Below are 22,772 nucleotides of genomic sequence, written 5' to 3' on the forward strand. Positions count from 1 at the left end.
TGACCTGTTATCCAGCCAACATCACTAAGCTCATTAGCCTTCAACAGCTCTGCTTACTGTCAAATGACTGGCTCAAATGGAAGAGAGTGACGGACGAATATGTGTGAGGTGTGCTGGAAAGAAATCTGAATCAGTGATGCAAATAGAAAGTGAAATTTCAGATCATCTTTAATGAGATGAAAAGCACAGATTCTGATATGCAGAAATGCATGAGCCAGATTGTTTCTCTGTTTTTTCCAGTCTAATAATGTTGTGGTTCTGATGTGCTTGTGGGATTTGCATTCCACAAACCCTGTTAAATTTCCCATTGCAGTTCCCTGTTAATTTGTTTGCTCCAGCAAATACGTCAAGCTGTAGTTAGTATATGAGAATCTAAATGTCGTCCTGAAGTGGGTCAGATCAGAATCAGCTTTTCCTTCTCTGGACCTTCTTTTGGGTTACCTCATTCGTCAGATGAGTAGGTTACACAGGCAGACTTTTCCAAAAATGAAGCCAAGCAAAGTCAGACCAGTGTTTTCCAGCCCAGTCCAGAATCTGGTGTATAAAAGTATGTTTGAGTTTAGATGCTTATTTATAAATAAATAATAAAAACTGTGTGTATGTGTGTTGACAGCGTCAGTTTGAAGCCCATCAAGAAGAGGGAATGATCGTGTCCCATATGGTGGTGGCCGGTGTGGGGATCTGGATATCCTTTAGCAGTGGCTCCACTCTCCGACTCTTCCACACTGAAACTCTCGACCACCTGCAAGACATCAACATAACCACAGCCGTCAACAACATACTCCCAGGTATAGTACGATATCTCAACACAAAAACTCACCCATAACAGATGGTGCTGTAAATATTCACCTATACATATTCCAAGTGTAACGGAGGCCGGCTAGTAAGAGTTGTGCAGGTAAACCTCACTTCCCTGGCTTTGAGGTGCACTATCAACTGACGCTAGTGGCTGATGTCTTTAGCATCCTTGTCAGCGCACCTGCCTCCCATGCCGGACACGGCGGTTCAAATCCTGCTCGGTGCGATGCGAGTAGAACCGGAGGGGTAACTTAAGTGCCGTGACCCAGATGGGAGTGAGGTTTAGGGGGGTTAGGGTAACGGAGGCCAGTTAGTAAAGGTTGCGCAGGCAAACCTCCCTCCCCTGGCCTCAAGAGGCGCACTAGCGACTGACACTAGAATCTGTGGTCTTTAGTGTCCTTGTTAGCACGCCGTCTCCCATGCCGGAAACCTCGGTTTAAATCCCATGTGGTGCGAGTAGAACAGGAGGGGTTACACAAGGTCTTAAAGGGATAGTTCACCTAAAAATTAAAATTCTGTCATCATTTACTCACCCTCATGTCGTTTCAAACCCATAAGACTTTTGTTCATTTTCAGAACTCAAATGAAGATACAGTATTTTTAATCTTTCCATTTGAAGGTCTTTCACCCAAAACTCACACCTCAAAATATTCATAAATGACAGCAGTGCCGTAACTTAACACAGCACAGCAGTTTTTAAGTAACTTAAATTCCTTCATCATACATCATGATCGTGTCTCTTCAGAAGACTTGGATTAAGCCACTCAATTCATAAGGATTTATTTTACTTTTTCTCTATATGAACATTTTAAAGCATCAGACTTTCGGGTAAACAGACTTTCGAAGGAGGGACAGAAATGTCTTCATTTGTGTTCCGAAGATGAACAAAAGTCTTATGGGTTTGGAACAGCATGAGGTGAGTAAATGATGACAATTTTCATTTTTGGGTGAACTATCCGTTTAGGGATGACCAGTAGAAGTGATAATTCAACGCTTAACTTCTTGTTTCCTCAACTGCACACTCAAATGATATCAGTTTAAAATGAATGCCTTCTACACGATGATTCACAAAGATTAGCCCTCAGACTCAGAGGCAGCTCCCTGTCATTTGTAGTCCCCAGACAGAGGCAGATTACAGGTGTCTCTGCTGATTTACAGCTCTGTGTTTACATCATAACATGACATCATGAGTGGGTGTCTCTTTCTCATGTGATTTTCTTTCATGTGGAGGTCAATTACAGCATCTCCTCTAGAATCACAGAACATTGTGTAACCTCTTGTATAACATTTTAAAACCAGATTTTGTTCGTTCTCTTACTCCAATGAGGTCATGTTGGTCTGATTTTGTTTTCCCTTAGAGCCAAATAAGAATGTCATAAAAAGTGTTTTTTGCCCTTCTACAAAAAGCATGTAGATTTTTACACCTTATTTGCAGTTAGGCTTTTTAGGGGAAATCAGAGGTGGACTCTCCTTAGTGTGGCAGTATTTCACATTTCTACTCATTGTGTTGTTTGGATCTCTTCCAGCATTTGGTTTTGTTTCATTTTCATTAGTAGTTCTGAATGGGCCGTTTGTGTAGCTCAACACAAGTCAACGTGTTCAGGAAGCCATTCAAAGAGCAGTACACTGAGAAGACCTCAGCATTGCTTTTTTTCTCTCTGTCTTTCTGGTTTTTATGGTAGCTTCGTAATAGCTTTAATGCTTGTATGCATGTGTGTGTGTCGTTTTGTTTGACTGTTCAGATCTCAGTGATTAAAAAGTCCACATCAGGCTTTAATAATCCTCACCAAATATTCCCAAAATAACCCCCAGCGTCAGTCGCATGTCAGTCAGGCAGCAGGCATGGTGGCCACTTTAACACCAGCTGGGTTTAGGACTGAAGCTGTAATCTGTAATCTGTAATCTCTGTTGAAATGTCTTCTCTTGAGTGATTGGTAAAATGCAGTCAAAGAGAACATAGTCTTGCATAGTCAGACGTTTGATTAAACAGCATTAGTTTTGGTCCATATTGCATCTTATATCATTTTCATGTACCATTTAGGGGGCAGGTTCATCTGAAATATTTAACACAATAGTAGAAAATGGAAATGGCACACTGGAGTGATATTGTGTTTTTTCTGGCACATGTGCACTGTAACATCATCTGACTTTATCATCTATCTATGATCAAATTTAGAATTGAGAGATGTAGAGGTGTGTTTTAACAGGACAGCTTATCTGGTAATTAAATCAGAAGCATTAAATGTATAGATGGGGTTTGAGTCACTCAGTGCACGTGCTCTGTTAAGAAGAGAGCTGTTTCTTTATTCTCCAGAGCTGAATAAAGGAGCTTTATTTAAATCTCCATAGTGACTGGAGACTCCAGGCACTCTCTGATTGTGTGTTGGGGGTTCCTCACTGAATATGTTGTATCTTGTTCTCTCTTTATGTCTAATGTCTGTATAATGCTCTAGACCTGGAAATTGATAGAATCATTATTCGTAACTACGTTACTTTGGGGAATTTAAATAAATGACGGCAAACTCTTCAGGCTGTCTGAAAGCAGTCTGTTATTTATATGCAAATTGATTGGTCACCAGGGTAGTTGACTGAACTTTAATCATTAATGTCTTTAGTGCTGTGAGTTCATCCAAAAAAGGGAACGTTTTTCAAAATAACTTCTAATACATTTCAATACAAAACAATGCGGAAACTTGCCGCTGTCAACAAAAAATCACGCTTTAAGGGCTTCCTGTAGTTTTCCACCAAAATAATTGCTTAAAAATTAAGAAATTAAGACTTACAGCTGTACTGTAAAATAAATTTTTTATATTTTTCTTAAATACTTTTTTTTTTTTTTGCTATTTTACAAGGAAACACAATAGTAATATTTCTTATTTTGTTTAATATTTGTATTTAGTAGTAATAATAATTAATATGCTTTCAAATCAATTAATCTTGATTAATCGCATCTAACATAAACGTTTTTGTTTATATATAGTGTGTGTGTGTGTTATATATTATATAAACAAAAACTTTTATGTTAGACGCAATTAATCGCGATTAATCGATATTACAGCACTAATAATAATGATCCCCACTCCTTATCGTATGTTCAGCAGGAAGTTAGGAACATTGCAAGAGGCCTCTTTTAGATGTCATGCTCCTGTATAGCTGTAGAACAGTGTTTTTCTTATCCACTATTTGATACATCAGGGATTTGTTTAGAACGGTCCGTGATAATAATATTCATCCTGACCTTCATTAGAAGAGGAAACTGCTTTATCAGCTCTTTCACAGTGTTTTGTTTGGATTGGGAGGGTTTTTTCCCCTAAGATCAAATGTTTGAAGGAAAATGTGGATGGGTCGAGGAGAGTTCAGCAGTCCCTCACCATGAACTCATGCAGTAGTTTGCCACACAGGAAACTGTCTTCATGCAGACATCAGCCACAAGAAGGACTTCCTGTGTGAGAGAAAAAGGGTGTGTCTCTGACCACAACTGTAGTTCCCTGAAACTGATTCACTGCTACTTGCAGCAGTGCATTAAAGTCATGTATTTTAACATGTTCATTTCAGATTTTATCTAAGTGATAATTAGGACCCTTAATATTTTAGTTTAATAGCTTAATAGTTTTCATATATCTACTTAATAGTTCAATAAAATAGTCCATAAAGGTTATTTGAGCCATTTCTTTTAGCATTTAGTATCATTAATGTGAATTCACACTTCCTGATTCTTATCATTGTATCGTATGCTGTATAACACAACACTCTGGACAAGATGAGTCCTGCTGGAGTTTCCTTTGATCTGATTGTTCAGATTTCTGTGATCTGTTGGCATATTTCCTTGCCTATTGTTACAATGAAAACTTCCTAGATTTGATGACTAACAGTTAATGGCTTTGAAAGGCTCATTTAAACACCTGGGTGGATCTGAACCTGCCAGATTACTGTAATTCCCTGCAGAAATATGTTATTTGAAGTGCCTACAAACTATCCATCAAGCTTTATTTGGTTATTTTTTAAATCATTTTATTCAAGGTATACACAAAAAAGCACTGATTACTATCAGGATTGCTCTATAATGACATATGGCATCATTGAATACATCAGACTGGGTTTTGAATGGAAGAATCTGACTAAACTCAAGCGACTTTTTTGAATGGTACTGGTTGAGTATCTAAAATACAGGATATTGTCTTTTAAATTCCAGCACCAGAATCCTTCAGCTTTATTGTGCTGAGTGTGTTGGATCATGCCCGGCTATTCCTTAAGCTCAGGGGCTTATTTGTCAGGGCAGGATTTCGTTCATGAAAGGCACTGCTGGTTGTCTCCTGTGCCGTGTTGTGTCTTTACTTGTTCTGAGGTTTTCTTTGGGATTTTAGAGTATCTTCTATCATTCTGTTGGCAGTTTAGTGGCTCATTAGTGGAATGAGGTGAAGTTTGAATCACCTTAAAAGACAGAAACATCTATTGCTGCTTAGTGAAACTGACACTATAGTTAAGTCATTCAGTCTCAACACTCAAACTAAAAAATACCTTGCTGTTAAACATTTATTTTACAAGGTAAAGCATTTATTTCCCTCACGTGTGTATTACAAAAGGAGAGAAATTTGCTGTATCATGTTTCTGTAGTTTCACTTCAGTACAGCTGAATACAGTCATTTTGCATGGCTAGCAGTTACCTCAGACAGAGGGAACCTAAAACCCTTTTTAGTTCGATTTGTGTTCAGTAAAGCAAGAGCAGATTTTAGGATGAGGGCTTTGTTGCATAATTCCTTTGTGTTGTGTCCTGACCTTGTAGAGATGGAGACGGTCACACGTCGCATGGGCTGTATTATGCTGTCTTATGTAACATTTGTTGAAATGGCTGGCAGACATGGTCGTGATCCCTTCGCCTGGTAATGGATATAACCGTACGACTGGTAAAAGATTTGTTGTTTGCCTATTATATTAGTAATGTACCAAAGCTCTTTGTGTCAATTTATCATCCTAATCTTAGTCTGAGATGCAGAACAGTCATCCTCTATTAAGAGTGGATTGAAAATCTTGAAATGCATATTGTGACATTCGTGAAAATTAATGAGACTGATATCAGTGTGTGTGTGTGTTTGTGTGTGAAGGTACAGACAGTGGTCTTTGTCTCCGATGGCTTTGTCTCTTGTGACCTAAATACTCACTCATGTGTGCAGTAATGGCACAAACAAAGCAGCCACCACAAAAACAGCTGCATTGACTCTTGGGGTTCAAAGAGGTCATCATTATCACATAAATTGTGTATGGATGATGCGTTTCATTTTTTAATTGAAAGGATTTTGGTTTAGAAACTCTTTTAGCCCCTTTAGTGGTTAATGCTTGGACAGATGTTTTTTTTTCTCCCAGTGTCAGAAAAATTTCACAATTTCAGATTGTCTGCCATCCTGTTAGATTATTAACATCCTGCTTATTAAATTCTGCCATGTTGCTACTGGTTATTATGATTTCATTTGTTTAAATATTATTTTAAAAAATAGGTTACAGAGAGTCTTTTTTTCATGCTGTTTATTAGATCTACCCCCATAATTGATAATTGACAAATCATTTTTGATTGTCCTTGACATGATTTATAGTGAAGTGTGTCAGTATTTTGATGGTGATACAAAGACATCAGCTACAATATCACTCAACCAGCAGACGATTAACTGATCACAACAGCTTGAGTTAGATTAAACATTAAGACAACTACAGTCATTTATATTACAATAACATCATCTTCTAAATGATCATCATTGATTGTTATAATAACAATAATAATGACACTTATTAACATTATCCTATTTTTTTTTATTATTATTATTATTATTATTATTATTATTATATTGAGGTTGAATAGGATGAGACCTTAAACAGTTCAATTCCATGTACATGTCTTTCTTGTCCCTCTTCAGAAGGTCAGACTGCAGACACACATACACACGCAGCCCGTAGCTAAATCTATTCTTGGATGTTGGAGATGTGGAGCTACACCACAGCAGCCAGTTGAGAAGAATGCACCACAGGCTCATTTTATAAACAGGACCCTCTTTTTTTAGTGCACCCAAAATGGGGTGGGATAGTGCACCCAAAAATGAAAATTGGCATCACTTACTCACCCTCAAGTTGTTCCAGACCTGTATGAATTTCTTTCTTCTGTTGAACACAAAAGAAGATATTTTGAAGAATGTTGGTAAGCAGACAGTTGATGGTGGCCATTGACTTCCAGAGAAGGAAAAAAGAAATTAAATTATATGGAAGTCAATGGCTACCAACATTCTTCAAAATATCTTCTTTTGTGTTCAACAAAAGAAAGAAACTCGCACAGGTTTGGAACAACATGAGGGTGAGTAAATGATGACAGAATTTTCATTTTTGGGTGAACTATCCCTTTAAGCACTCTCAAATAAAACTGGTTGATTTTATGCATATTGACATAGTCTATTAAGCTAATTAGGTCTTTCTCCATCAGCCATTAGGTGGACTGAACAGTTATTGACAAGGTGGCCCTTGAAAAGTTTATTTGTGACAGATTTGGCCTGCTAATATTCAGGATATGCAGTAAAAAAAAAAAAAAAAACTTCAAAACTGTGCAGAGTAATGTTTTTGCAAACTCATTCATTCCTCAATTGTTTAGTAACGGCGCCTATTAGAGCAGTTTCCATGACTAATGTAATGATCTGCGATGCTCAGAAATATGAGCCAACCCTTTCCTAACGAGTCAGTGAGCACTGGAACAGCTCAATAGGACATTGTTCTCTGACTTTTCAATCCTGCAGTCTGGTTCTGACCAGTCAGGTGTTTGGAGGATGGTTAACCCACAGATCAGTGTGAGAGTATAGTCAGGGTCAAGTTATATGTTGTTCCTTTTTACCTGCAGTTCTGTTTGCTCATGTGTAATAAGTGGCAAAAGAACTTATCTGTGCCTGATGCCATTCTTTCTTTGCAAGCACATTATTGTTCTGTCTAGTGTATAAAATCCCTTTATCGCTTAATTGTCCCTCATAACTTCATGAATTCAACCGGTCCCAAAGGTTATATTAAATATTATATTTCCATCCATCCAACCAACTTTGGAACTATTTAATTAATAAAAGAATTACAGATTTGCTTTTATGGTATTTATTTAGATATATTTCTCAGCGTCAATTTATTTAATGTTCTTTACTGATAATGGGTAAGAAATGGCTAAAAGTGTTAAACATTAAATTGCTTTTATTTAATCACCAAATTATTTTGAAATAGATTTAATATCATTCACCAGATTGTGACTGGACTGGACTTCAGAAGCTATTTTATGGAAAATAGAACTTTTGATCATTTTTATTTCATTGAAATTATTCCAGTTTATGTACATGTTCATTGTGTTTGACAGATTTAGAGTTGTTTGTTTAACCAATTATCTGAGCATCTGTCATTCTTCTCTTTCTAATGAGACCTTTCTCTCATTTCTAAGAGCGCATAGTGTCAGGTTTCCTCGGAAACCAACTGCTGTTCAGCATCATCCCCATAGTAACCTACCCACACATGCTGTCGTGTTCCTACCCACACAGCCTAGCATGTGTGGATGATGTTATTATTCCACTGGGTGAATATTTCACCAAGTACCTCTAGTCATGAATGCTTGCCACAAGTGTTTAGTAGTATGCATTTTCTCTGATTTAGGTTGCAGTGCAAGTCATAAAATAATTCTTTATCACATGTGTGTTTCCACCTTCAGGACAGCAGAGAGTCTCTGTGAGCAGTCTGTTAGTCAGTCACGGTCTGCTGTTAGTGGGGACAAATCTCGGGGTCACAGTGGCCCTGTCTGTGCCCAGACTACAGGGCATCCCAAAAGTTACAGGTGGGTTTAATTCATTCTGCCACGTGGAGGACTTAAAGGGATAGTTCACCCTAAAATGAAAAATGAAGTCATCGTTTACTCACCCTGGTGTTGTTCTAATGCCGTATGCCCTTCTTTCTTTTATGGACTGCAAAAGGAGAATAAATAAAAAAAAATTAAAAATAATTTGCCTTTTACTGCCATTATATGGACGAGCGAGACATTAAAAAAAACACCAAGGTGAGTAAATGATGACTTAATTTTAATTTTAGGGTGCGCTATCCCTTTAAGGCCAATTCACACCGCACAGACAAATGCAGACAATCACCAGATTACAGTACGTCATTTCTCAGAAATGCCAAGTGCCGATTCATAGTGTTCAATTGGTGAAAACAAGCTCCGACAGATGCCAACATGGCAACACCCTGATCAGACAAAACCTGACAAAGAGTCTGTTGGCATCTGGCAGTGCATTTAGAAATTCATTAATACCGTTTTTAATGCATAGCTGTGGAATTGTGTAAACGGCAGATGTTTATTGGCTACTCAGTAGTCTGTAGTACTTTAAGGGCCTTCGAAAACTGCAGCTCAGCACAAGTTCAGGAACAAACCACACCCAACAACGAAATGACCTTCTGCCTCAGCTTTTGATAACCACTTCCATTTTTCATGCAGTTTATGACCAGTATTGTTACTAAAACTATTAAAAATAGTTTTCATTTATTTAAATGAAGCCTGACAACTAGCTGAAGTAAAATAAATTAAAGCTAAATAAATGTTAATAAAATGTTTTAAAATATGAATAAATACGATAATAGAATATAAATTATACTAAATGAATACTTTTATTGACATCTGTTTTTTAAAACATTAAAATTTGCGTAATATATTATGTCATTACTAAAAATCAAAAACGTATATATTTTGTTTTTATGAAGAGAAATATATTTTACTACATGTTTTTGCCTTCTGGCATTTAAATTAATTAATTTATTTTTTTATTCTGCTTGAGAATACTTCTTGTAAACGTTTGAATCTCTCGCTCCAGGTCGAGGAATGGTCTCTTTTCATGCTCACCATGGCCCAGTCAAGTTCCTCACCATGGCAACAGCAGTGTGTAATGTCTCCCAAGCAACCATGGCGACTCTTACCTCCAGCACACCCAGCCAATGCCAGCCTGGGGCCCAGGAGGTGCAGGGAACCCAACTCGACGAAAACTGCTCTGGGCTGAGCTCTCCCTCACATGCTCCAGTTCTCCAGGACTCCCTGTCCTCCTCATGTGGGTCTCTGGCTCTGTCTCAGGGCTCTTTAGAGCACGGGCCAGAAGACGGGGCGATATATGACTTGCTGAACGAGCCAGCGCACTTCCAGAAGGCCAAGCAGACTGAGAGAGCGAATGTGAGCTCATTGTTGGTGGTGTCTGGAGGGCTGGGACACCGCAGAATCAACAGAAAAACAAAACAGTCTAAGCACGAGGAGATGGTGTCCACCATTATGGTGTGGCAAATACCACTGCCCAACCTGTGAGAGAGAAAGATGGATGTGTCAACGGTGAGGATCAGGGTTTAGTTTGGATGCAGCTGCACAAACACCAGTATCCATCAATCTTTTCTTTCTTTCACTTTTCTAATGATGCTTTTACTGTGTGTGTCTTCCTTCCAGGGCATTGCATGTCAGAGAGAGCAGTTCCATAGACCGACCTTGCTTTCAGTCATGGGCTGACTGGGAAAAAAAAGATTCATGAATGAAGGGAAAAAGATTGTGTTACCAAGTACTCGGCCATGCATCAGAGAAATGTGTTTTACCACTTGGCACATTCACCTAAATTAAAAGATACATTCGTGAAAATATGTCAGCACCACTGCAGTGTGAAAATATTCAGGTCTAACTGTTAAATAATTACATTTTGCAAAGAAAAAAAAAATCTAGCCATGCTTTAGTATAACAGCAGAAATCTGTTTAATTTGTCTCATTTTAAACACTCTTACCTGCATCTGTTCAGTTATTCATTTAATTTTAGTTGTTTTTCTTGAAGACGTTTTGTGAAAAGCATCTCAACACTAGAATAGTGCTTGTAAAAGAGGGCTTAAAACACTGGCTGCATCAGCAGCTCATCTGAGGTTTCATGGCCTTCAGATTGGCCTCTGTGATTGCCTACAACCTGTGACTGAATGACTTGTATGGGTTTCTCTGGCGGGCCAGAGATTCTTTTGGGTGCTAAAGTGAAGTTGGTGTCGACTGTTACCGGTTAAAAGAGAAATGGCGTTCCTCCATAATTATAATTTAAGGTTTATGCTTATCGATATTTAAAGTAATGGAAAAGCTTTATATTGACACATTGTGATATGTATTTCTGACTTAACAAATATATACCATTGTTTTAACCAACATTCTTTGTATATCTGTGCAAGTGTACTAGATAACCATGTTTATTTTATTTTTTGTTTTGTTTTCCACTTGCTTCTTTTATTTCCTTTTTCCTTCTGATGGACTATAACTGCCAGCTCACACATAAGGGAATGACCCAAGAAGAATAGAGGTTGAAAGAGGAGTTGGATGGATTTCTATGAAATGCACTTTACCAATAACAACACTGATTTTAGAGCTTACGGTAAAATTGACCTGGACGTGGAAAGAAGGACGGAAGGAAAGAACTTATTTAAAAAAGATGAAAATGTATGGTTGTGTTTGTTTTCCCCTTCATATTCCCGGTGCAAATGTTTCAGAGAAAATGGTCTTCAAATATTCATTTTGCAAGTTGTCTGCCTAAAAGGGAAATTAAAAAAAGTAATGTTTATCCCTTGACTGTGATGGTTGATTACTATTGGATGCTTCGATATTCTCACTTGATCTATGCACTTGGTGAGAATTTTAAGATTTATATGAAATACAGATTTTTGCACAATGGAAAAATTATCAAGACAACCCCTAAAAATAATCATTTAGCAAAATGCCTAAGTAAATGAGTTCTTATACTTGTATTTACAGTTCTTTAACAAAGGAAAATTGCTGATATTTCAGTGTTTGTAAGAATATTTGATCTGATATCTACTTGTCATATTAATAGTGGATGAAACTTCTGATGTTTGAGATACAAAGTCCTCAAAATGCTATGAAAGCAATAGGCATCCTCCAAAAAAAAAGAAAAAAGGGTGAGATTTAGTTGTTCTGCAGGAGGCTGTCCCTCCACTTCCTCCCTCACAGGATGCCACACTTATATATATGTGATGCTTTCAGCCTTTGCGGGCTCAGGGATATTTGTGAGTCCCCTCAGACTGAGAACAGCTGATGTGTGTATTTAGAGGGCTAATAGTGACATCTCAGTATGACCATGTGCTGTCAGGCTGACAGACAGTCTTAACTCTGATGTGTTGCTCTCTCTGAGTGGTTACCATAGTAACTCTTTTGAAGAGCAGTCCAGCCCATAATATCAGGATGGAGAGTAATGATCCTCTCCTCTATAATGCGCCCATAAAACTTCACCACATTTGAGAAGGCCAGATCAAGTCAATCTGTTCTAGACAATTTAAAGCCTGAAATGACAAATTTTCCTATTTTGTGGGCTTTTTTATATAGAATATATGGTGACTTTTTTTTTTTTTTTTTTACAAAACACTGTCATTACGGATTGGGCTAGTTTCTCTGCTTTAGAAAACCACTACATTTTATTGCAGCATAATGGTGTTTAAAACGTTCAATGAAACTCCTAAAATGCTTTGGCACGTCCGTATTTTTTTATGCAATAAACGTTCAAATGCTCTTTGCGCTGCTGGGAGTTCCCGTAGACCGTTGCGCAACATCCTTCATTTGGCCGCGCGCGTCGCGTCGAGACTATAGGAACGTCGCGCGCTAACCGCGGATTTGATCAGCAGCTGATGTGTAGAGGGTGAACACAAACGGGGGTGTGGTTTAGATCAATAACTACCTCTCCGTTAACAGTAAAATCCAAATACTGCAAAACACTCCGAGGGTAGAGAGGTGGTGTCGATCAGATCCGGAGCACAGGATGGCTTTTGTGGAATATATTTCGCTTCATCTGCATAAATAATGATATATTGATTCTCCAGTCGAGGCTTTCAGACGCATACAGTTGGTCGAGGAGGATAAGTTCTTGCTGAACTGCCGTTTTATTACATTATGGGGATGGATAGTACATTCACGTGAATGGGTAAGTGGTCTACATTTAGAAAAACTCAAGACAATCTCAGACAAATGTCTAACGTTAGACTCCCTGCAGCGCGGTGCATTTGGATAGACAGTCACTGACTTGCATAGCGCTTTGTGTAAGGAATTGCTCAAAGAAATGCTGCCAATTATCACGTACTGGGGTTCTAGGGCCTTGTATATTGAACAATTTATAATGTATTCAATATTATTATTTCAAGGATTACTTTATTTGTCTGAAACTGCCTCACCTTTTTCTTGGCGTGATCAATAATTTCTCTATTTGCCTTCGTTTATCAAATCTATAAAACAGGTCATGTAACGACTATTTAATGACAGAATATTAACTTAAGGTACTAATGAATCTCTCTGTTTCTCGACGTCTTTAAGATTTAATCCTTAAAGCTGTTAGTAGGTTTGCGAATAGTGCGCGTGCGCATTATAGTGTCTTAGCGTTTTGGTGTTGATCTGCGAGGAGTATTTGAACAGTATCTCATTATGCCTTGCTTACGATATATGTTACTGTCATTGCAGCAGACAGATAATTTGCCTTGTTAGAAGAAATAAATAGGAGGCTTCCCCCCAAAAGAAGATATGTTTCATTTTATATTTACCATTTTTTTTCTAATCATTTGGATTACATGATAGTTATATACTAGGAACGAGGAATATAAATTGTGGTTATATGTTTGTAATTATGTAAATTAATAACATTGTTTTCTTTTCTTGGAAGGTTTGGACCCAGAGCTGAGAACACAATCTTCTCTCAGTATAAGAAAACTTTGTTTATTTTTCTTGTTTACTTGGGTGAAATGTACTCTGATGGAACAAACATAAGACCTGTCTGACTAGGACATTCCTAGCAATGCTGTCTCTGAAATATCATTACCCCAATAATTAGGATCTGCCAGTCATTCATGCGGCTCATTGGGATTAATTTAGCTCTACAGTCGGCAAAGGAGACACTTCTGACAAATTAAGTTGTTCTTATTGCTCTGAAAGCACTAAATGAGTGACAGTGTGCCGCAACTACAGAAAGATGAACAACACTCTGCAAGACAGAAACATGTTCACAGTACAAGCAGACGTTATATTTCACGCTGCAAACCCTGACTCTCCAGAATCACCAATCCCCACTGAAGGGAACAACAACAATGTCCCATCTATGGGGAAAACAGGTATCCCTAGCATGGAAATACTGCAGGATCTCCAGGGTACTTGGAATACGTCTGAATCAGGAGGTTTGACTGACAACAGGAGCTTGGGACACTACGGTGCTATAACAGGTGCCGAATACGCACAAGACACTGTGTCTAGCGACAGTGGATTTCAAGAGCACATTCAGTCTCTGGACTCAAGAAGAGCACAAAATCTAGACCTCAGTTTGAGAAATATTAGTCAAGCTTCAAGTCAAGGGAATATTAGAGAAGAAACGAATGGAACAAAGGTATCTTGCAGTTTGGCACCCTCTCTGTGCTTCAGACCAGAGAACAAGGAGGAAATTGACAAATTATCCAACGCCCTAAGAGATGGGGAGGTTGTTCCGAGTCAGTTTGACATTAAAAATGTCTCCTTCACAGAAGACAGAAATCATTCCTATTCAAGCTCCCAGGAAACGAGGTCACTTGAGAAAACCCTGGGATGCTTTATAAGTTCCTCTGAAGAAGCAGATCAGACCCGCTACAGAACATCATTTGGACAGACTGGGCTGGAATCGAGCCAAGGGTTAAAGCAGAGTGGATCTGCAGTAAGAGAAGCTCTCTCTGCAAAAGAAGAGCCGAATTTAGTCATAGAGGTGGGTGGACAGAAAATACAAGCACACAAATCAGTATTAGCTGAGAAAAGTGATTATTTTAAAGCCAGGCTTTCTAGAGACATCCTGAAGGTAAAAGGAATGAGCTACAAGACTTTATTGGTGCTTGTAGATTATGTTTACACCTCCCAGATGAGCGTAAGCAAAGACAATGTTGTGGATGTCATCACAGGGGCAAAGATCCTGCAGATGCCCTGTGCGGTACAGGCTGCTATTGATACCATATCCACACAGATCACACCTGAGAACTGCTACGAAATCCTAACTATCGCCAAAAAGCAGCGACTAAATGAACTGAAAGAAACCGCCTATCGATTCATGAGCGACAACTATCTCCAGGTCCTGAGAGATCCAGCGGTCTACGGGCGCCTCACAGGCTCAGAGAGAGATCTCATCCTGCGCAAACGGATGGAGAGCCGCAAGTGCCTGATGGTGGCGGAACTTAACGATGTGTTTGAACGTGTAGGAAGTAGACCGCCCAGCAGAAACAGCAGCCGTCCCCAGAGTCCCCTCTCCATCACGTCGTTTGAGGACAATCACATGATCTACTACTACAACACGAGCAGTAAGGACTGGCACACCCTGACCGTCATGCCGGACGACATCAACACCAGGGGCTGTGGTATCTGTACCATGTACAACTACTTATTTGTGGCCGGCGGGATCAGGGGAACTGGGGAGAAAAGCAAAGTCTCAGACAAAGTGTTCTGCTACAATCCCATCACAGACCGCTGGAGCGAAGTCCGACCTATGAACCAAGCACGATCGCAACTCAAGCTTGTCTCCATGGATGGGAACCTGTATGCCATTGGCGGTGAATGTCTTTTCACGGTGGAGAAGTATGACCCTCGAATGGACCGCTGGACGGCGGTGGCTCCTCTACCTAAAGGGGCATTTGCAGTGGCTCACGAAGCCACTACGTGTAACGGTGAGCTGTATGTATCGGGAGGGTCTCTTTTCTATCGGTTGCTGAAATATGACCCCAAGAGAGACGAATGGCAGGAGTGTCCCTACAACAACAGCAGGAAAAAATCCACAGACATGGTGGCTCTCAAGAGCTTCATCTACCGATTCGACGTTAACCGCGAACAGGGCATCAGCGTCTTTAAATACAACACCATTGTGAAGATGTGGCATGACTGTGCCTCCCAGCAGCAGGGCTGCATGCTGCCATTTCGATGCGCCGTCATCGATAATTGCATCTACTGTGTGAATAAATCTCAGACTCTTCAGTTTGTTGTGGAAGAGGATGGAGGTCGATTCAAAGACGAGTCTCTAAAAGCACCTGTGGAGGCCAAAGGGATCTTATTCCCTTTCATTCTCAGTTTGCCTGAGAGAGGTGGAAGAATTGCATGAGTAGGATATTTCATCCCTCTGATGACCCTTCGGAGTCGCTTGAGAAAGAGAATGCCTGGTCAATATTTATAGATTAAACATCGTCTCCAGAGAAGTTCAAGGAGCCAGCACGTAGTGCTTGAAACTGGAATGTGTTTCTTTGCATGGTAAGAAAAACAAATGTATGTTTGGCGCCTTAAAATCATAGCCCCTCTCCAACTTTGGAGACGAAGAAAGTCGTACATTTATAGCTCATTTGTGCAGTCTTATCCTTCATTTGTTTTGTGGAATTGGTATTGGATAGTCATTTAGAATGAACTTTGCCACAGGAATTTGCAAAAAAACCCTAAAACATCCATTTAGGCTAGTTCATACTGCATCAACAGATGCTGACCAATGCCAACAATCACCAGACATTCCGCAACCTGACACACTCCACTTAAACCTACTAAAAACCGACTAAACCCAACAAATGTTTCTGTTGCTGTTGGTCGGCGTCTCGTATAGTGTGAATTAGCCTTAAAATGGCGATGAATAGCACAAATAAACAACTGAAGCACATGGTGTAATAATGCGACCCTGTTTCCTACCAACAGGTTCTATGCAAATAGATTTTGAAGTAAATATAAAAATAAAAAAAACATTCTTGAACCACATAAAAAAAGCTCTTAATTATAGAACTTTGCTACAGCCAGGGTCAATAAGCAAAACATCTTAAAGCAGCTGAAGGAGAAGCCATAACCTTTACTAACATTAGAGTATCATTAGGGAAACATTAAGAGCACAGAGCACTTGACTTTGACTTCTGTAACTGCTGCTACTCAAATATTACTTTAAAATTCAACCCTGTGTATTTGCATTACAGCGTGCACAGTGGCTTTTTACTCCTGAGACTCTTCTGGGTGATATTTTAACACTTTCATTAAGGAAAGTCCAGAAGGCAAAATAAAAAAATGAGTGTCTGTTCCTTGTTTCTGAATCATTGCCAAAGATAACAGTTAAGATTTAGCAACAGACAAACATTAAGATAAATTACATTCTCATTAGAAATACATTTTCTGTATGCGATATGTATAAATCATTAATGAATTTAGAATCATACTGCAATTAAGCCTGCTGTTAATGAAGACTACAATTACATTAACATTTATCCCCGAGAAACACACTTGGTCGAAATCTTGAACAGAAGGGAGTGTTGTATTTTATGAATTCAGGCTGAACCCATGAGAGACAGACACTATCACAAAACAAAACATTCATATTGTGTCCATAGCATGTTATGAGGCATCATAGTGTAATTTATAACTTGGATGTTGCATTCTGTGTAGACACATTGTGATATTCAGCATCCAGGAGTATTTTACTGAGATATAATTGTTCACGCTTCAGTATTTCCCTAGACATTTCTGAACAGACATTTCTGGAGGAAATGAGATGAATAATGGTTCGAGGGTGTGGATTTACAAATGTTTCTGTAGTGCAATTCTGTTGAAAAAATCTTAAGGGAATTTGAATTATGAGCATGAATGTTGGTATGATTATGAACTTGAATGTGAATGTTTTGCTCACTTTTTTTTTTACTCAACCCTATGTGCTTTAATCACTTTTAACAAAGCTGAATAAATACAGACAACATCATTCCAGTAAACATCTCAAAGTCACTGACAAATTATCCATAAATGCTCTCCAACTGTTCACTTTTGAAGTATTTAAAGCTGCAGTCTGTATCTTTTTTGGGTTAAAAATTATCCAAAATAAATTTTTGAGCAAGTACATAAACAGCCAGTGTTCAAAACTATCTGCTTGCCTTAGCTCGGTTCATAACAGTAAGCTTGTAATAATGTTTTTAATTCCAGTGGTACTGGTGGATTTCTGTGGGAAATTCGAGCATGTCTTTGCGTCATTACGTCACATCTGTACACATAAAGAAGGAGTCTCGGCTAGTAGGCTATATTGCGTGTGAGGATGTTGGAGGTGGAGATTTATAGCCTTTTCTCACAGCACTTGATATAATTAAACTTATCAGTTTGATGGTGGATCCAGAAAGGTTCAAACGACAATCACCAGTGACAACTGGAGATTCACCCGTTGTAAAATGCAAAAAACTTCGGACTTTGGAGTGGCTTCAGAAAAAAAGAGACTGCAACCGGGCCCATGCGAAAACAAGGATAAATATCGGAAGGGCTTTTGAAAGGTGGCGTGAACTCCATGTTTTGAAGGGGTTCAAAACGGACGCAGAGACAGCTTTTTTAGACAGGTAAGACATAAGCGATCGTTAGATTTAATCAGTGCGATTTACTGCAATGCTTTTTTCCCCCTTAGTTGGTCAGAAAAAAAGTGGATGTTACTTACTTGTTCAGATGACATTTTTCGGTGAAAATTCTTATGTTGGTCATACTTCCAAAAAGTAGAATCTGTGATTCCAAATGACAGTATCCACACCACCGGTGTTACGGATCAACTGGGGATCATGTTAACTGGGGACGCGCGCGTGCACGCAGATAGTTTTACCTGGGGCATGTTCAAGTTCAAAACGGTGCGCAACGTTTTGCTACGGTTTCCGGGTTGAACGTCATGTTTCCTGGAAACGGCGTGCACCGGTGTGCAACGGGGTTTGAGATACGTTTTCTCTTGTTTGGTGGGTGTGTCAGAACTAAAGTCCAATCAGCAGCAACATGTATATAAAGCACGCGGTATTAAAGTGAACTCGCAAAATGGGTTCAAGGAAAGTAATTTACAAATGTGTTTGATGCAGTTCGGTATACGCAACAACTGAGGATATTAGAAGACATGTTTGTCGAAAGTTTTATTGTAAAAAATATAGGATATCAACATAATGATGTAGTTGTTTATATTTTTAGCTTCATTGCAAGTATAGAAATAAACAATGGTAATTAAGTGTTTTTCCTAAAAATGAGAAAGAAAATACAGGGTATTAAAACAGTATGAACTACAAATAAAGTCAGTATGTGAGGCTAAATAGATGTGTTTTAGTCTGAATTAGGTGTGTGCTTCCATTTCAGTTTCAGCAATCCCTTCACTCGATTGGGATGTTCTCTTTTGTTCTGGGCGGCAAGTGCAGTTACTGTAACATCGGGCATATTTTGTAGTATTAAACACATATTTATACCGACTTCATCAGGCTCCGAAAATTCTTCACAAAGAACACAAAGAATGGCCTTCTCTGCTGCCATAGTTGCAACTCTTGCGTCATCAGAACAGTGTGTTCAACGCATCACCGTTTCTGTTTAAAAAACGTTGTGCAACGTTTTGTCGGGGCTGAACGCAGCCCTGGATTTCCAGCAGATGTTGAACGCCGGTGACAGATTCGTCACAGCGAATCTTTCACTGAGCAGATTTAAAAGCTTTCCACGTTATTGGTAAATGTTTGTATCATATTAGGACACTGTTGTTTACTCTGTCGCTGCTCCGCTGAATGTTTCAGACGCATTTAAGGGAAGTTTTAATGTGTTTTAATTTCACGACACAGACCACGCCCACATTATTTTGTTACATTCGTTTCAATGAAATTGAATATCTGACGACAACTGTAAGTAGATTAAATAAATTATGCTATTGACATTGTGTCTTTGCAGTGCGTGTGTATTCGCAGATTATTGTTATGATTTAACAATCATAACAATTTATTCAGGGGAATGTTCAACAAACATATTTATTAGCTAACAGGTATGAAAGCAACAATAACAAAAGGAAGAAAAGAAAAATAGGCAAATGTGCATGCATGCAGGACAGACGTATTTGCCAACAGTGGAAGGTCTGACCACACAGTCCCACCTTCAACATCCTGAACATTCAATCTAAGGGAGAACAAACTATAGAATAAGTTACGTTAATGAAGAACAGTTACTTGTTTTGCAATGTATATGTATAAATTTTTCTTACCCATTGGCCAGTTTGGCCTTCATACCTATGCTGCTCTCCATTTAATATAATCATGTTATATTAGTAAATAAATGTCACAGTTGTATTATCTTTTTAAGAACAATTTAACACACCATCACTCTTCATTGTGAAATGTTCACATCTCCTTCTTTATATAATCACGCTCCTTTCTTGAGCAGCGATCGGGATGTTGGTTATCCTGCAAAGTTTTTGATCTGTCTAACTTTAATTGCGTCCATTTGCTGTGGCAGTATATGGCCTAACAACGACACTTAATTTATAGACCTTTTAATCTGTTCCTAACGGTTAGCAGACGACAATAATGAAAGCACATGATGTGATGAATAACAAGTAAAGAGAATATGTTAATGATATTCATGGTACCAGTCAAATGAAGAGAACTGGCATAATCTAAATGTATATTACATAAAAAGATTGTGTCATATTTCTTTTGTTAAAGAGGTCAGCAAAAAAGTAAACAAAGCATTTCCTATTGTTTTAGAGAGCTAGGGTCATGCTAATCGTGTGAGGTGACAAATGATTAAGAGGTTAGTGATGTAGGCCTATGAGAATATTAGCCATAGAGAATATCAGTATATATTTGTAATAATTCATTATCACTATATCATATGTTTTGCTTATTTCAGTAATACAATTTGTGGTTGCCTCTCAGTGTTTTTCACATGACTTTAATCACTAAAGACAAAGTGTTCTCTACATGTCCAATACAAGACATTAGATACACAACATTCAAGTTCATGCTCCTACTGAGCATAATGTACATGTACACATGTGGCAGACGCTTTTATCCAAAGCAACTTACATTGCATTTCAAGGTACACATTTACATTCTTATCAGTTCTTGCTTTCCCTGGGAATCGAACCCATGGACTTGACGTTGCAAGCACCAACGTTCTACTGTTTGAGCTACAGGAAAACTCGACACAATGTACAATTCAATATTACTATATTTGCTATATAGAATTGTTCTGAAAGAAGAAGAGTCAAAATTAGTTTTTATTTTTTATTTATTTATTTTTTATTTTATAAATCTGTTGAAAATGTTACAAGTTCATGAGATAATTAACTTCATGACCCTATAAGCATAGCTGCTTTATGTCCAGGGAAAAGGATACGGAGGCGTCAGAGCTGGTTAAGAAAAGAGATCTTAATATAATCAGCAGAGTAAAATAAGCTGATAAGTGTTTTTATATACAAAATAATAATCCATTATAAAAGGCTATATGCAGATCAATAAATGCAACTGGAAAAAATGTAAATGACTTTGCAATTTATGTTTCTTTTAGGTAGTCTAGCTACTTTAATTTAATCTACATCTGTTGTTATTTGTGATTAGAACTCATGACAACACACTACAGAAAATATGATACACTAATGTTGAGAAGAAGATTCTTACACGTGAAGTGCGCGGACAAGTCTGTTCATCCAATGAAACCGAATGCCCCATGTTAACATATGCGTGGTTTCTGAGCTTGACACTAAAGTATGTTAAACTTCTTTGAAATTGCGTCAAATACGCAGGAATATACACTTCAAAAACAAATCGCTTTATTGTGCATACCAGTGTGTATACAACTGGTGAAACATACGTTTTTAATCATGGATCCGTGAAAAATGGCTGCGACGAATCTGTAGCCGTCTGGAAATCCAGGTAAAACTATCTGCGTGCACGCGCGTTCCCCCAGTTAACATGATCCCCAGTTGATCCGTAACACCGGCACGGTGACTGACAGCCGCACATTCTCCTCAAAACATTGGATTCATCCGCGCTGTGCCGTGCCGAGGCACAACCCACGTAAAGTTGATAATTCCGCGAATAACTGCAATTGCAGATTTCGAACAGAGATGGCGACAAAGAGGAAAAACTACGGACTGCAGCTTTAAATCAGGGGTTCTCAGCGCTGACCCTCAAAGTCCACTTTCCTGCAGAGTTTTGTTCCTACCCTAATCAAGCTATTCAGGATTACTAAAAAGTTATAGGTAGGAGGGTTTGATCAAGGTTGGCGTTAAACTCTGCAGGAAAGTGGACCTCGAGGGCCAGAGTTGAGAACCCGTGATCTAGTTGTTTTTTTTTTTTTAATATTCTGTAACTGGAAAACTCTTCAGATATTCAGCTGAAATCAAGATGCTTTTGGCAAGGCAACCAAAGTGTCACATGGGGGGGGTGTGGGTGGGGCATTGCTTGCTGAGTTGCTGATGTGTTTAAAGCTAATATACTTTTAAAACAAATGGCTTGATGGCTTTTTAGTGTCTCTATGTCATTTTAATATCTCACAAACTAAAGTTTCTGTGTTGCAATAAAATATCTTTTGGTTTCCTGGTTCATTATTTTAGCTGTGTTCATTTTTCACCAAGTTTTTAAAATATATATAAATGCAGCTCTGGGATCTAAGGAAGCAGAACATGTTCAATTCAGCTGTTACACTTTATGGGAAGTGTTGACCTGAGGTGAAGTGCCTTACTCAAGGGCGCCATGCTAATAAATTGACAGAAGAGTCATTCCTTATTAGGACTGAACCCACAAACCTAGTGTCAATAGCTCAGGTCCTCAACTATTATTCACTATGCTAATAATAATTAAAATGAAATATTCTTTGTAGAGAGATCTGATCATACGGTTAACTGCTCTACTGTTGTTGGGTGTGTCATTACTGCAGTGGTTTTCCTGGAGCACTGATGCCATCTAGAGGATGGAGTCAGTAATATTCATTATACATTTAAGAAATTAAACATCCTAAACTTCTACCAAATTGTTAATCCAATGACAGAAAAACCATGAGAACCAGATGCTCTGAATTTAAATCCAACAAATATATGTCTTGAAGACCTAAATATTACTAAAATATAACTTTATAGTGTTATTCTCAGATTTAACAGACACAATGAAAAAAATCCCACCAGGGGAATTTAACTTAAAGAGATAGT

General features: G+C 38.5%; 2 protein-coding genes across 5 annotated transcripts in view; both read left to right on the forward strand.

Moving 5' to 3' along the window:
• Positions 1 to 11,416, forward strand: part of arhgef10 (Rho guanine nucleotide exchange factor (GEF) 10) — a 49,699-nt gene extending 38,283 nt beyond the window's left edge. For all 4 annotated transcript variants that reach the window (XM_084096216.1, XM_084096218.1, XM_084096219.1 and 1 more), the window contains 4 exons: positions 614 to 788; positions 8,510 to 8,632; positions 9,660 to 10,162; positions 10,274 to 11,416. In XM_084096216.1, coding sequence (XP_083952342.1) covers positions 614 to 788; positions 8,510 to 8,632; positions 9,660 to 10,138 — 777 coding nt within the window. In that variant the 3' untranslated portion in view covers positions 10,139 to 10,162; positions 10,274 to 11,416. The remainder of the gene's footprint in view (positions 1 to 613; positions 789 to 8,509; positions 8,633 to 9,659; positions 10,163 to 10,273) is intronic.
• Positions 11,417 to 12,383: 967 nt separating this feature from the next.
• Positions 12,384 to 17,561, forward strand: kbtbd11 (kelch repeat and BTB (POZ) domain containing 11). Its single transcript, XM_084096221.1, has 2 exons — positions 12,384 to 12,779; positions 13,509 to 17,561. The coding sequence occupies exon 2, from the start codon at positions 13,815 to 13,817 to the stop codon at positions 15,942 to 15,944; it is 2,130 nt and encodes a 709-aa protein (XP_083952347.1). The 5' UTR covers positions 12,384 to 12,779; positions 13,509 to 13,814; the 3' UTR covers positions 15,945 to 17,561.
• Positions 17,562 to 22,772: the final 5,211 nt, after the last annotated feature.

This window comes from Abramis brama (assembly GCF_963993115.1).
Source record: "Abramis brama genome assembly, chromosome: 21".
Lineage (NCBI taxonomy): Eukaryota > Metazoa > Chordata > Actinopteri > Cypriniformes > Leuciscidae > Abramis > Abramis brama.